The sequence below is a fragment of the Elephas maximus genome, chromosome 5 (assembly GCF_024166365.1).
Source record: "Elephas maximus indicus isolate mEleMax1 chromosome 5, mEleMax1 primary haplotype, whole genome shotgun sequence".
In the NCBI taxonomy this organism is placed as follows: Eukaryota; Metazoa; Chordata; class Mammalia; order Proboscidea; family Elephantidae; genus Elephas; species Elephas maximus.
In genome coordinates, this window is record NC_064823.1 from 123,559,805 (window position 1) to 123,573,144 (window position 13,340).

At 42.3% G+C, this 13,340-nt stretch overlaps 1 protein-coding gene across 1 annotated transcript in view; it reads right to left on the reverse strand.

Moving 5' to 3' along the window:
• Positions 1-1,079: 1,079 nt before the first annotated feature.
• NWD2 (NACHT and WD repeat domain containing 2) overlaps positions 1,080-13,340 on the reverse strand; it is a 265,622-nt gene continuing 253,361 nt past the window's right edge. Inside the window, exons 6-7 of the mRNA XM_049886375.1 lie at positions 10,987-11,576; positions 1,080-5,073 (exon numbers count right to left, since the gene is read on the reverse strand). Coding sequence (XP_049742332.1) covers positions 1,141-5,073; positions 10,987-11,576 — 4,523 coding nt within the window. The 3' untranslated portion in view covers positions 1,080-1,140. The remainder of the gene's footprint in view (positions 5,074-10,986; positions 11,577-13,340) is intronic.

Here is a 13,340-nt window from a genome sequence, read left to right on the forward strand (position 1 = left end):
GAAAGTGATTACAAACAGGGACGATAAAGAACCTTTGGACACCCTTAAGATTTATGGAATATTTTAGCACAAAGACAGGCATATTCCGTTTGTCCCAGAGTATTTGGTCATCTATCAGCGTTTTACACAGGAAGGAGGAGGAATGAAAGTAAGGCAAATGTCATCAGTATTTCATACATGGCATGTTGAGAAAGCTTTTTTCTATTAAGATGTACTGTAGGGATTTAGGAAATAATTTATGCTTCCATACAACTGACTGAATTGTACAGACTTTTGGTAGTACAGTGATAGACATGAACAGGAGTTTTGAACAAATTTGTAATGCCCTTTTGGTAATTCTTTTTATACCCAGCACAAATATGCATTCCAAAAGAGACAGGAAAAGATTGTGGTTTCTTATTAAACACGTTCTTTTGCAACCCAGGAAAGAAAGTTTAAAAACCACATATTCCATTATGTAGAAACCCTTGCATGCAGTTGCAACTTTTAATGAAGACCGACTCTCCATGTTCAGTAGCCCTAGATAATTGTAGTTAGTTCTTGTCCCAGTCCAGTTCACAGCCTCCCATTTCACATGGTTTCACTTGGGAAATGGAGAATACATCTGGGCATTTTTGTTACATTATATTGCACCTTTATACCTTCCATCTGCAGAGTGGGTTTACACAGTTGTCAGGACTGTAAAATGTAAGGAGAGATTAAGGCTGTGTTTACTTATGTCCACATAATTGAAGTCAAACATCTCTGTCTTCATGGTGTCAACCTATTTTTGTAGACCCAATTCCAATCCAAATCATCTGTATGTAACTCTGGCCTTTTTCATCTGAACCAATGCAATGAATTATGTAATTTCTTATCACACAGCTAATTTTAAAGCTACCCTATAACTTTCAGGTAAAGTAGCCATTTAAATACATTTTCTAGAAATTCTCTGTCAAAAGTTCACTTCTGGATAAACTGACAAAAAGGACTGAAACCAAAACCAATTTCACATTTCTGTACGGTTCATGAGTGTTAATAAAACACCGGAACTCCATAATCTTTCCCGTTTTATAAGAAATGAGTAGTTGGTCATTTGGGATACAGAAGACATTTTTTTTTTCTTTCGTACGTGTACTGTTGACCAGGACAAACATTTCATCAGTTATCAGGGGCAAAGCTGTGGCCCCTGGATTCTAGGGCAGAGCTCACGCGATCATAACAAGAATTGTGTTTCTTGGAAGGTGTTGCTTCATTGGAATCTGTGCAGTCACTCACTGTGATAGGACTGTCTCTTGCAAAGACCTCAGTAGACTCTCTCCATAAGCAATCCACAGACACTTTAAAACAATAACTGTTACACTTCGGCCTGGATATCTGTGCTGCATTGTTGAAAATCTGTCTGCTATTAGAAGTGGCGATTTTAATTTTCAGAGCAGCATCTACGCGATCCACCACTGTGTATATCCCAATACTCCCATCGTCAAAGCCCACAATGATGTTCAGGTGCCTTTGTGAGAGTGCGAGAAAAGTTGGTGTTTTGTAAAGTGAACAAGCACCGATACTTTTGCCATCGGCCAACCTCATTACAATTAAACTGGATACTGCACCATTTTCATCCTCCTCCTCCCCATTTCGGAAACAAATGTACACCAGGTAGCGGCCATCTCGAGACAGCCTCTGCCGCCAGATGATCCCGGAGGCGTGAACCACTCGTAATTTCCCACTGTGTAAATCAAGCACGTTGATGTTTTCATCTCCCCTAGATATAATGCCTAGCTTTCCATTGGGAGAAATTTCAAAGTCCTCTAGATTTTTCAAGAAGTTGTTGGGAAGTTGCACACGTCGACAGATGACTTCGTCTGTCAGACTCCAGAGGTTCACAGTCTCAGCTGATGTAATAAACACTATGACATCAGGACAGTCGGGGATCAATTTAAAATTCACAATGGTGGTCCCATCTTCACAGCAAAATTTCTTAGTGATACTTCCTGTCCAAAGACTGACCGCCAGCACTTTGCTTTTGGTCATCCCCACCACGAAGGTATTTGCAGAGGTTATAAAGGCATTCTGCAAAGTGGTCAGAATGTTGCAGACCCTGTGTCCCGTGGCCAGTCTCCAAACCCTTGAGGCATTTTCCTCACAGAGTGAGACCACAAACTGGTCATTGTGTGTAATTAGCAGCTGAGATATTCTCTGTCCATTAATTCGGAAGAGGTTTTCACCACTGCTGGTGTGCCAGACGTACTGGCTGTTTTTGTCATCTGATGTCACCATGATATCTCCAGAAGATGTCAATACACAGTGTTCAACTATTCCTTCGTGCTTAAATACTGCTTCAATGAACCCATTGCTGAAGTTCCACTTATGAACGCGGTCAGAGCCATCCAGAGAGTAAATTATTTCCCCTCTAGCAGGTAACACCAGACTTTGGATGGGTTTTCCAGTCTTATCTATGTTGGACATAGCTGTGATTATATCTATATCCCAGATAGAAAGAACACCACTGGTAGATAAAGACAGCAGCATGTTGTGGTGACTAGATTTAACCAACTTAACTATGGTACCTGAGATTTCCTGTAAGCTTGCCATACACTGTCCTGTGTCTCGCCTCCAAAAAAACACGGCTGAGGTATGTTCCATGGTCGCGATGATGCAGTCTCCATTTTTGGACAGCACGGCAGATATAAAGTGCTCATTGTGCTTGGCTCTGAACTTTTCAGCCACCTTCCACATGCCAGTGTCTAAGAGTTCAATGCTAAGGGCTTTACAAATCAGAACTGCATTTTGGTCCTCTGAAAGTTCAATGCTGACCACCTCACTGTCTTCTCTTCGGCAGTCGAAGTCATCAGTCAGTTGGGGGTTGGAAATATCCTCAGTATTCCAAACAGAAAGACTCCCCTCACTGTCTACCATCACCATTTCTTGAGCTGTGTCCAAGATCAGAAGAAACTTTACAAAGCCACCTGAGAATTCAGATGTCACAGTACATAGCTTTTCTCCACTCCCTAAGTGAAATATGGTGGTAGTGTTTAGGTACTGTCCACAGAAAGCGTACATACCGTCCAGAGAGCACTGGACACAGGTCACTTCGTACCAGCAGTGGAACTGGTGAAGGGGCCATCCGTAGAGCAGATCAATGACAGTGACATCTTTGCTGGCTTCTAGCCATGCAAGGGCATGGTTGACCGACAGTGTAAATCCATTGATGTAGGTAGAGGCGCTTCCATGCTTGGTTCCTTTGATTTCCACTTCAGACAGGAGACAAGAATTTAAGTTGTCATAAATCAACAAGGTGTTATTTGTTGTAGCCACTACAAGGTACTTCTCGTCACTGGTGAGTTTCATGCCCAGGATGACAGACTGGGCTGTGGTGATTTGCCTGAGGAGCTGGCGAGTTTCTACATCCCAAGTGCTGATGGAACCATTTTCTAAAGCTGTGAGGACAGTACTGGGGTTACAGGTAGGCAAAATCTCTGTGACATGCAGGTGACTAGATGACAACGGCAGACGCTCTGGACTGTACGTCACATCCATGGATGAATGTAATGGCACAATGGAGCAATATTTGGGCCCGTCTTTGTCACATTCTAAAAGAAGGTGTCGAAGTTTGGGCAGGGAACTTACAACAGGCAGTAGCCTTTGCTGAAGCTCTGCTGAGAGGGAGCCAGGAAAAGCAATGACCTTGTTTTTGATGCTGCGGAGGGTGCTGGCCAGGAACTTCAGCTCCTTCTCTTGTGAGTGGCTGTAAGCCAGCTCGATGTCTAAAAGCACTTTGTCAAACTGGCCAATTTTGATCATGGTATAAAGCCAGCTGAAGTTCATGATGATGCCGTAAAGCAGGTCGTCGGTCTTCCCACACCTCGTCAGGTGGTATAAAAGCTCAGACATTTTCCGGTGATTGACAAAAAAGATATCAGGCTCCAGTGGATTACACTGGAAAACCCAGGGCTGGTCTGGGGCCTGCCTGTCAAAGGAAGCCTGTTCCATGAAGTGCTTTTCTTCCTCAAGCAGGCTTCTGCTCTCCAAGTCCAGGCAGCCATTCAAGTAGGGGTCTTCGAGGCAGAAAGCTTTCCTCCTGCCCCCTGACCAGACTCCCAGAAAATAATCTGCCATGATGGTGTGCATTTCACGCAGGTTACTGTTATCCTGCAGATACAGCTTCTGTGCAATTAGCTGCAGGTGTCTGTTGGCCCAGACCAGGAGTGTGACGTTCTTCACGTGTCTCTCTATTAAGTATCCACTAAGGCCTTCCTTGAGCCTTGCAATGTACAAATAAGGTACTCTCAGGGGATTGCTGGGCCTGGTGTTCTCATTGAGCTCATTCATAACCGTGTTGTCTAGGGCTAAAACATCCTCCAGTTCCATTTCACTCAAGCCCACTTTGGCCATAGTGATGTAGCCCAGAGCCCTGGAGACCAGCTTCTGACCACACCTCTTCTCCAAGGACCAGAATAACTGCTCTATACTTTCATGAACGGTAACACAGAGGGAAGATTCATCAACATCTCTGTGAGATCTCCAATGTCTCACCTCCCTGAAGGTCAGGTTCACAAACATCGGCAGCGTGCACTTGGAGAAGGCATTGTTCACGTAAATCTGCTGGCCTGATGTGACCTTCCTTTTGACCCGAAGCAGCTGGTGTTTGAGGACCTGGCTGCACATCTTCTTGTCCCGTGGAATCAGCTCGATGTAGTTGTCTTCTTCATGGATAAGGCACCTTAGTTTCTGCAGGATCCCATGTTTGTTGGGCAGTGTGGAGAGGACGATCCGTACAAAGCGGGGCAGGTGAGCAGGGAGCCACCAAAGCTTCCTGGCATCGTCACTCTCTGAGAGCTGCTCAAGGGCATCGAATATTATTACCAGAGGTCTCTGCAGTGAAGACTCATTCAAAAGGTTTATAAATAAGTCACGGAGGTCATGGATCTTTTTGGGGTAGCTTTGAACCAGACACCGGTAGTTAATTGCCAACTGTTCACAAATACTTAGAAGGAGAGTCCTAAGATCAGTACTCATGTCTGTGGTTCCTAGAAATCTCATAACTATGACTGGGTCAGATTCTGGTCCCGTGTCTTCATGTAGCCAGCCATAAGCCTAAAACATAAAAGTGGCATTTAGAATGGTAATATATATTTACGTAGTCATATCCAGCAACACTTCCTCTCTCCAGAACTCAGACTTTTGGTAACCCGTATCATGCATAAAGTAGCCTGGAACTACAGACTGGGAAAACCTCCGGAGAATGTAAAAGAGCTGTCACAAAGCTCATGCACTAAAATCCACAGGTAAGATCTTCAGGCTCGCCCCTAATAAAGGTAATAAAATGATGGTAAGACTATTATTCAATCATAAGGCAATGTTTAGCTTATATTCTAAAAATTACAAAGTGCTTCATAAACAGCAAGTTTGAGCACCCAGTATAGTCAGATATTTATCATTGAATCCTCACTTCCTGGTACAGTTGTTGGCATATAGTAGGCACTTAGTATTTGTTTAATGAGTGAATAGGTTAAGTAATGATTTACGTATAAATTGAATCAAATGGTGAGATTATATCACATATAGTTAACCAATTTTCCAATTAATTAGAATGCAATAAAAAATAGTACTAAAATTATACTGAATATAACCTCTTATGATTCAGAAGATAGTTTACTATACTGTGGTGCTATACAGTCAATCATTTTCATTATTATTTAGCATTGTAATAAAATTGTATTTAGCATTGTAATAAAAGTCTACATAATGGTGGTTAAAAGAGACAGTTTGCTATATAAACATGCAGTCATCTGTTGTGGGGTGCAATTGATTACTTTTGTGTGTGGCCTTTCTAAGCATGGTCTTGTAACTCCCACCCAGGTGGTTGGGTGGGACTGTGTGATAGGGTAACTGTGGCCCACCAAAGGGATTGGTCAGTTTTGCTATCCTGTTGGGCTTGAAATTATCCACCCCAGAGGCAGGAAAGAAAAGACCCCACCACCACCAATGAAGAAGAGACTGGTAGAAGACCTTGGCAGGAGAGACCTGAAGAGATGGTGTGGTGGGCTTCCCAGTCCACAGAGTGAGAAAGCTAAGTGCCTGTGAGCAGAGACTGAGAGCCAGGGAGAAGCCTACACCTGAACCACAAATTTGGGAGCTGCCAGCCTCTACAACTGTGTGAGGCATTTCCTTTATACAGTTCGTGAGTTCTGTGAGAAGTTGCAGTTAATTAGGAAACCCAAAGATGGGAAGGAGGGTGCTGAAGGAAGAGGTAATAGTTGATGTTAGAGATGACGGAGCAGTACAGCAGCTTGGAAAAGTTAGACATTTGGGACATCTTTAACCTCTGCCTCATAGGAACCAGCTTTGTGCTGATTCTTATAAAAGAAATTACTCATTTATTTGTCCTCAGGCATCCTCTCTGAAGGACAGATGGGATTAGAGTGCCACCTAACAGAAGAGGAAACCAAAGCCCAGGCTAGATAAATGACTTGCTTGGAGTTAAAGGGTTACCAAGAGATGGAGTTGGAGTAGAAGTCAAACCTGCTTTCGATTCTAGTGCTCTTCCTTTTTTTCTTAAACTAGTGGAGTTAAAGAGATAAAATTTATGAGGTGGCTGTTTAGTATTTTTCTGTCTGTAAAGGCAAGGATGAGAGAGGAAATGATCAAGTATAAAACACTCCGAAGAGTCCTTTTAGGGGATGAAGTTTTTCAGTAATCCTTGTAATTCACCAACTAAAGGATACTCCTTAGAAAAGGATGTATTACTTTACACATTAAAAAGTTTATGAAACATAGTTCCTCAAGAGATTGATCAGAATAAAGTATGAATAAGTTTAAGAAAGATTTATGGATGTCAGCTTTATAATGAGATATTAAGGAAAATGAAAAAAAAAATTTTTTTTTTTGGTTTAGCTCCAAACTTTGATGTTGATTTCAAAGAAGATAATATTCAACTGTCTTTTGTTTCCTATCAATTGGATTGTTCATACATTGATATGGTAACTGCATGCATCAGCCCCCTCCACACAATCGCATGTTGCTGAATGTGTGATGTCTGCAGGGTGGCCCTACAGTCATGAGCCCATGTCTGTGGAAATGCTGGGTAACGCAGGAGATAATGAGAGATTAATATTAGATGTCTGTCTGCAGCCTCACACAGGACACAAGGCAAAGAAGAGCAGGGGTTGGTTGGGGGAGGAGAGCCCAGATGTTCCCCAGGAGGGAGGAGAGCAGAGTGCAGGGAGAGGATCCGGAAATAGGCGAGGCTTCCTGGGGGACCAGAATCCTGGACTGTGAATAGACACTCAGGTGGCTGGACAAAAATATCCAGAACGGCGGGAGCTCAGAAAGCCATTTCTCAAACTGATCAGCTCTGGACTCTGTCAGCACGCGCTGTCTCTGCCCCAGCGGGGACTGCCTATCTGTGGGCAGCATACCAGCACATTCCCACACAGGTGTTCACCTCCTGTGCCAGAGCACCTGCAGTTGCAACACATGCACATTCAATTTAGCAAATTTGACAATATTTTTTCCTTCCAGCCACCTCTATCCTTCCCACCCCTACAAGGCAAAAAGCCCTAGAGTGATTGTGAAATACAAACAGAAATCTGTTTTCTCATTTGATCTCGGTTGCCATAGGCCTCTCACAGTATTACCATTGCTGTTGAGTTGATTCCAACTCACAGTGACCTTATATGACAGAGTAGTACTTCCCCATAGGGTTTCCGAGGAGCAGCTGGTGGATTTGAACTGCCAACCTCACAGTATTATTATCTTGTTTACTTGGAATAATTCTAGTGTTTGAAGCTACACATGCTCGTTAGTGCTTGAAGGCAGACAGACACACACATTTGCTTTGATGTAACACGGCTCCCAAATACAAGCCAGCTACTTCACCTGGTGGTCAGCTAAAGGAAGAGCTCTATGGTCTAACACAAGAAGAAAATCCAGCTGGGCTTGACATATTAAGAAACGGTAAACTGGCTTTCTTAAGGACTTTTCCAGGGTAAGTTTGACACCCTGATTTTTGCCTCTGAACTTACTTTGGAACCTAATCCCCACACAGGATGCGTATCCATTTTGTCCTCGAGATGACCAACTTTAGATTGTGTAGCACGTACCAAATTATGAGAGTGTTAACAAGGGTAAAGAACGCTGTTTTTAAGAGAGTAACTACAGGGAGAACAATATAAAGATTCTGAAGTTACACCAGAATAATAAAACTATCATACTTTGATACTAAGTGTAATCAACTATAACCAACCAAACTTATTGCCGTTGAGTTGACTCCAACTCAGAGCTACCCTATAAGGACAGAGTAGAACTGCCCCATAGGGTTTCTAAGGCTGTAAATCCTTACAGAAGCAGATTGCCACATCTTTCTCCTGTGGCATGGCCATTGGGTTCGAACTGCCAAACTTTTGGTTAGCAGCTGAGTGCTTTAACCACTGTGCCACCAAGGATCCTTACTAAATGTAACAGGAAGTTAAAACTGGAGCTACTGTAGTCCAGTTTAGGTTGAGGTGCCAAGACAATAGATACTACATTTCAAAATGAGGTTCCAGACCATCACGCAGGATTTGCAAGGGAGGCCCTGTAAGCAAGTTTTGCTGCCTTTAATGGATTACCCACTTGTAGCCTAAAAAAAAGGGATGGAGAGGCTGAGAAAATAGTTGCAGGCTAAGGTGCTGTGGACCATATCTATCACCACCTCACCTCAAGGGGGAGGGCTAGGGGATGCCACTGCTCACTTCTAGCCTGGGGAAAGGGGCTTCAAAGGACCACTTACTTCCAGGTTGTCCCCTAGAGCTTGGGGAACTTAGCCAGGGAAGGACTACCCAATAAGTGAGGTATGCATGAACTTAAATGTGCTGATTTACTAATCTGTAGTGAAGCCCACATGAAATTGTGTGCTACAGATTAGTAAGTAAACACTATTAAGTCTGTGCATACTTGCTTACTGTAAGCCAGTGCGTAACGTGCTTACTGGTTAATCCACCTCTGGACATAGCTGTCTGATGATATCTGAGAAGCATAAAGGTGGAGAGACTGAGGCTGGGTAGTTGCTCTGATGGAGGACTGGTGGAATGCTATTGTCCTGGGATCTTTGTCTATGTTTTCCTTTAACTCTTTAATTATGTTTAACATTGTTGTATTATATTCTTCCATTTTTTTCCTTATTGGGTTGTCCCTAGATGCGCTTTTACTCCCTTTGTCATGTTCCTTTAGATGGGTCATTGTTTCTCTGTTCTTTGTGTGTCTTGTTATTTTTGTTGGGGCACTGGAATTTTTGAGGCTGTTAACCTCAGTTCTCCTCAGTATTTGGTGTTTTTGCCTCCACTACTTTCTGCAAAAAACTCTTAGGTGGGCAGAGCCTTTCGCCTTTGCTTATCATTTCCCTCCCTCTCTGTGAGAGCTCCTTCTCCCTCCTTGGTTTAATTAGGATTAGAAAGTTCCAGATTTCGGTTTTCAACTTCCAGCATGTCCCAAACACACCAAAGAACATGCTGTGGTCAATCTGTCCACCAGTGGGCACCATCACTCAGGAGAGATATCATGTACTAGTCAATCTGTCCCCCAGGGGGTGCAGTCCTCGCTCTCTCTCTCTCTCCCTCTCCGATCATTATACCCTTCCCTTCTCTGTTTCTGCAACCTGAAAGCTACTGTATTGGAACTGGCCTTTATATCTTGGGTTTCTCCAGGCAAAAAAATACCTATTTCCAATGTACCAGATGTGGGCCACAGGCAAGAGTGAGCTGACAGAGTTTTTGTTTGCTTTATTTTTTAACAAAGTTGTCTTTTATTTGTGATGTACAAGTACAACCAATGCAAAAAGAGATCGTGTTCCCCTTTGATTCTAGTGACAAGTAGCTAAAGAAAAAGCACATAGGTATATCAAGAAGTTTCTCTTCAAAGTTTCCTCTAAAAAAACAGAAAAGGTTAAAAAGAACCGTACACATGTCATATACACATACCCACCAACAGAATAACCTGAAACAGGGTAGATACAGCTGAAAAAAAAAAAAAAAGTATCTTAAAAAACAGCTTAACATGCCCCGAACAAAAAGCCTGGTACAAAAGGCCTGCAATGTTTCTCAAAACCGAGACCTGGGGGAAGAGGAGAAAGACTAATGTCCAAACTTCTGTCCAAGGAGTTTGCAGTGGAGAGGATCTAAGCACAAAGACTGGAAGCATACTGCTGGATGTCAAGGAGCTGAGGAAGTGACCATATCTAGTAAAAAGGATGCAATCCCCTGTGCCTAGGAAATTGTAGGTGAGATGCTCAGCAAGGGCAGGGCCAGAGGTCTGGGAGGGGAAGGGCCTCTAGGAAACCAGGAAATAGCCACAAAAGAAAAGGGAGGCAGCTTCAAACACCTGCCAAGACCAGAGAGTACACAGCCCAGTTCACAACTGCACTGGTCGTACAAGAACTTTGTTGCCACCTTACCTTTCCAGCACCCCATAAACAGCAACCCTGGAAGGGGTCATAAATGTGGTTGAGGTAAGGGAAGGAGGGAAGGAAGTGCTATGTGGAGAAAGAAAGGAAACGGTAGCCCTACATTTCCCACTATAGGTGCCTTGCTAACAGTAGGCCTCAGCTGGGGTAGAGAAATACAGATTGAAGTTTTAATTACTACCTTAGACTGGACAGATTAATTACTAAACTGAGACTGTTTTAGTGACCAGAAGAGACTGGAGGGCTTTTCTTTGAGAGGGACGAGAAGGGTCATAGGATCTGCTGTAGTTTTCATCCAAATGGGAGGGAGGAACTAGCCCCACAATATAAGTTTGGACCAACAGTAAGAGGAAAAACCGAAGTGGCTTGTAACAGTACGCCACGAGTCTTGTTCTTTCAGTATACCTGCTGTACGAGCAAAAGAGAAACACTGAAGATTCCATTCAAAAAAGACTAATTAAAATTCAGATTGTAGTTAAGCATAGAAATAGAAATGAATTTGATTAATTTATCTTTCCAGATTTTTTTTTTTTTTTAACCAACATATATGGAAAAGAATAGGATTTTACCTTCTTTGCTATTTCAGCTAGCAGAAGAGTCTTCCCAGTGCATGGTCCACCATATACAATAAGAGGGTTTATGGGCCCGGTTTTGCTTGGAAGAATGTATTTATGCACTATGTTTAGAGATTCGCACTTGTACTCATAGAACGAAGCATATGTTTTACACAATGAAGAATGCTGAAGAATTTCGTCATAGAGGGAATCAGTTTCAGTGTCAAAATTTTGTTGTACCGTGGCCTGAATTATATCAATCATATCCTCATAAAACTGTTTACCAAGTCCTTCTATGTAATGATTTTCTATTTCTTGGGAATAGCCTAGCTTCATGTCACAATGAGTAACAGAGGTGTACACTCTCAGATTGGATGATGCCACAATCGTAGGGATAAATTCATCCCTGAGTTTTATCAGCTTCTCTTGGGCTTCAGGGTCTCGAATAATCCTTGGTTCTGTTCCCGTTATATCCGTGTACTTTCCCATCTCTGGGATCTTCACAAAACGCTCAATGTTAGCAATTTTCCTAATGTAGCAAACACATTTCTTCAGGAATGCTGGAGTTTGTTTTCCTAGGGCGAAGTCAAACTCATCCTCTATGGCTGAAAGAGAATAAGATAAGGCATTTCTAAGGCATTTCTAGCCTAGAGCAAAGGAGCAATGAGCCAGCACTCAATTCATAGTCCTCAGTGGTAGATTAATTTGTAGTAGAGTGGTCTATAGAATAATTTATTAATCCTCTATTTGTCTTTTTCTAAGCAGCCTGGTACCTAAACGAATGAATTTTAAATGAAATTATTTAATTTCCTCCTCAACTGAAGGGAGATATTGAAAATAAGCATAATAAAGAAAGCATGCCAAGTTTATGGTTGATTTTTTTAAGCTGATGCTAACTTCAACTCTCAGACTTCAGTGGTCTTAAGAGTGAAGGGCAGGGACCAGTTTGGGACAGGAAAGAAAGTGGGGAGGTTGACTGACATATCTAAGTTACATCTTCCTTTTCATTCTGTCCTTTACAATGTGGCTTCACCATTTTCTCTGAGATATATTGTATCCCACATACATATGTTTAAAAATGAATACAAAAGCACATTTCAAAACAAAATGTAAGCATGTTCTGACTATTAATCAATGTAAATCAGCAATGTCACTGCTCAATTCTATTATATCCAGCAGAACAGGTATAGGAAAAATGACTTCTCATGTAACTTTATTTCTTATAAAATAAACCATATTATAGCATAATACATGTACTTACACACATGTGGAAATACATTATAAATTATTTGAGACTGCATAGGAACAGTGAAACTGAATTGATAGTTAAAAAATAATTGTACATGATTTTAGGAAAGAGAAATAAAAAATAAAAAAGCTAAATCATTGGAAAAGAATTCTAAGGCAAGCAATCTTTTAAAACCAGCTGTCATTCCTTTCTTCCTTCCTTCCCTTCCTTTGGTCTTTATTGAACACCTACTATGTGCCAGGCAGGCTGCTAGCTGCTCAGGATAAAATGGTGAGAGAAAACAGAAAATACTGAGAGAAAAAGCCATTATGGAGCTTGCAGTTTAGTGTAGGAAGGTAGACATTGCTGATAGGTGTCACTGAGTCAGTTCCAACTCATAACCACCCCATTTACAACAGATTGAAACACTGCCTGGTCCTGTGCCATCCCCACAATTGTTATTATGTTTGAGCCCATTGTTGCAGCCACTGTGTTAATCCATCTCATTGAGGGTCTTCCTGTTTTTCACAGATCTTCTACTTTACTAAGCATGATGTCCTTCTCCAGGGACTGGTCCCTATGTGGTGGCTTGCATGCTACTGTGATGCTAGAAGCTATGCCACTGGTATTCCAACTACCAGCAGGGTCACCCATGGTGGACAGGTTTCAGCAAAGCTTCTAGATTAAGACAGATTAGAAGAAGGGCCTGGTGATCTACTTCTGAAAAAAAAAAAAAAAGCCAGTGAAAACCTTATGGGTAGCAGTGGAACACTGTCTGATGTAGTGCCAGAAGATGAGCCCCTCAGGTTGGGCACTCAAAATACGACTGGGAAAAGAGCTGCTTCCTCAAAGTAGAGTCAGCCTTAATGACACGGACAGAAAAAAGCTTTCAGGACCTTCATTTGCTGATGTGCATGGCACAACTCAAAATGACAAGGAATAGCTGCAAACAGGCAGACATTAGAGTCACACAAATCAGTGTACTACGATTATTTTTAGTCCTGTGAAAGGGAAGAACATGGTGCAATGAGAGCAAACAGTCAGCAGCTCTAACTCACTGGGGGAAGTCAGGGAAGACTTTCCTGAGGAGGTGACCATTGGCGTAGGATCTGACAGAAGCAGGGGAGGGGCTCTGAATACA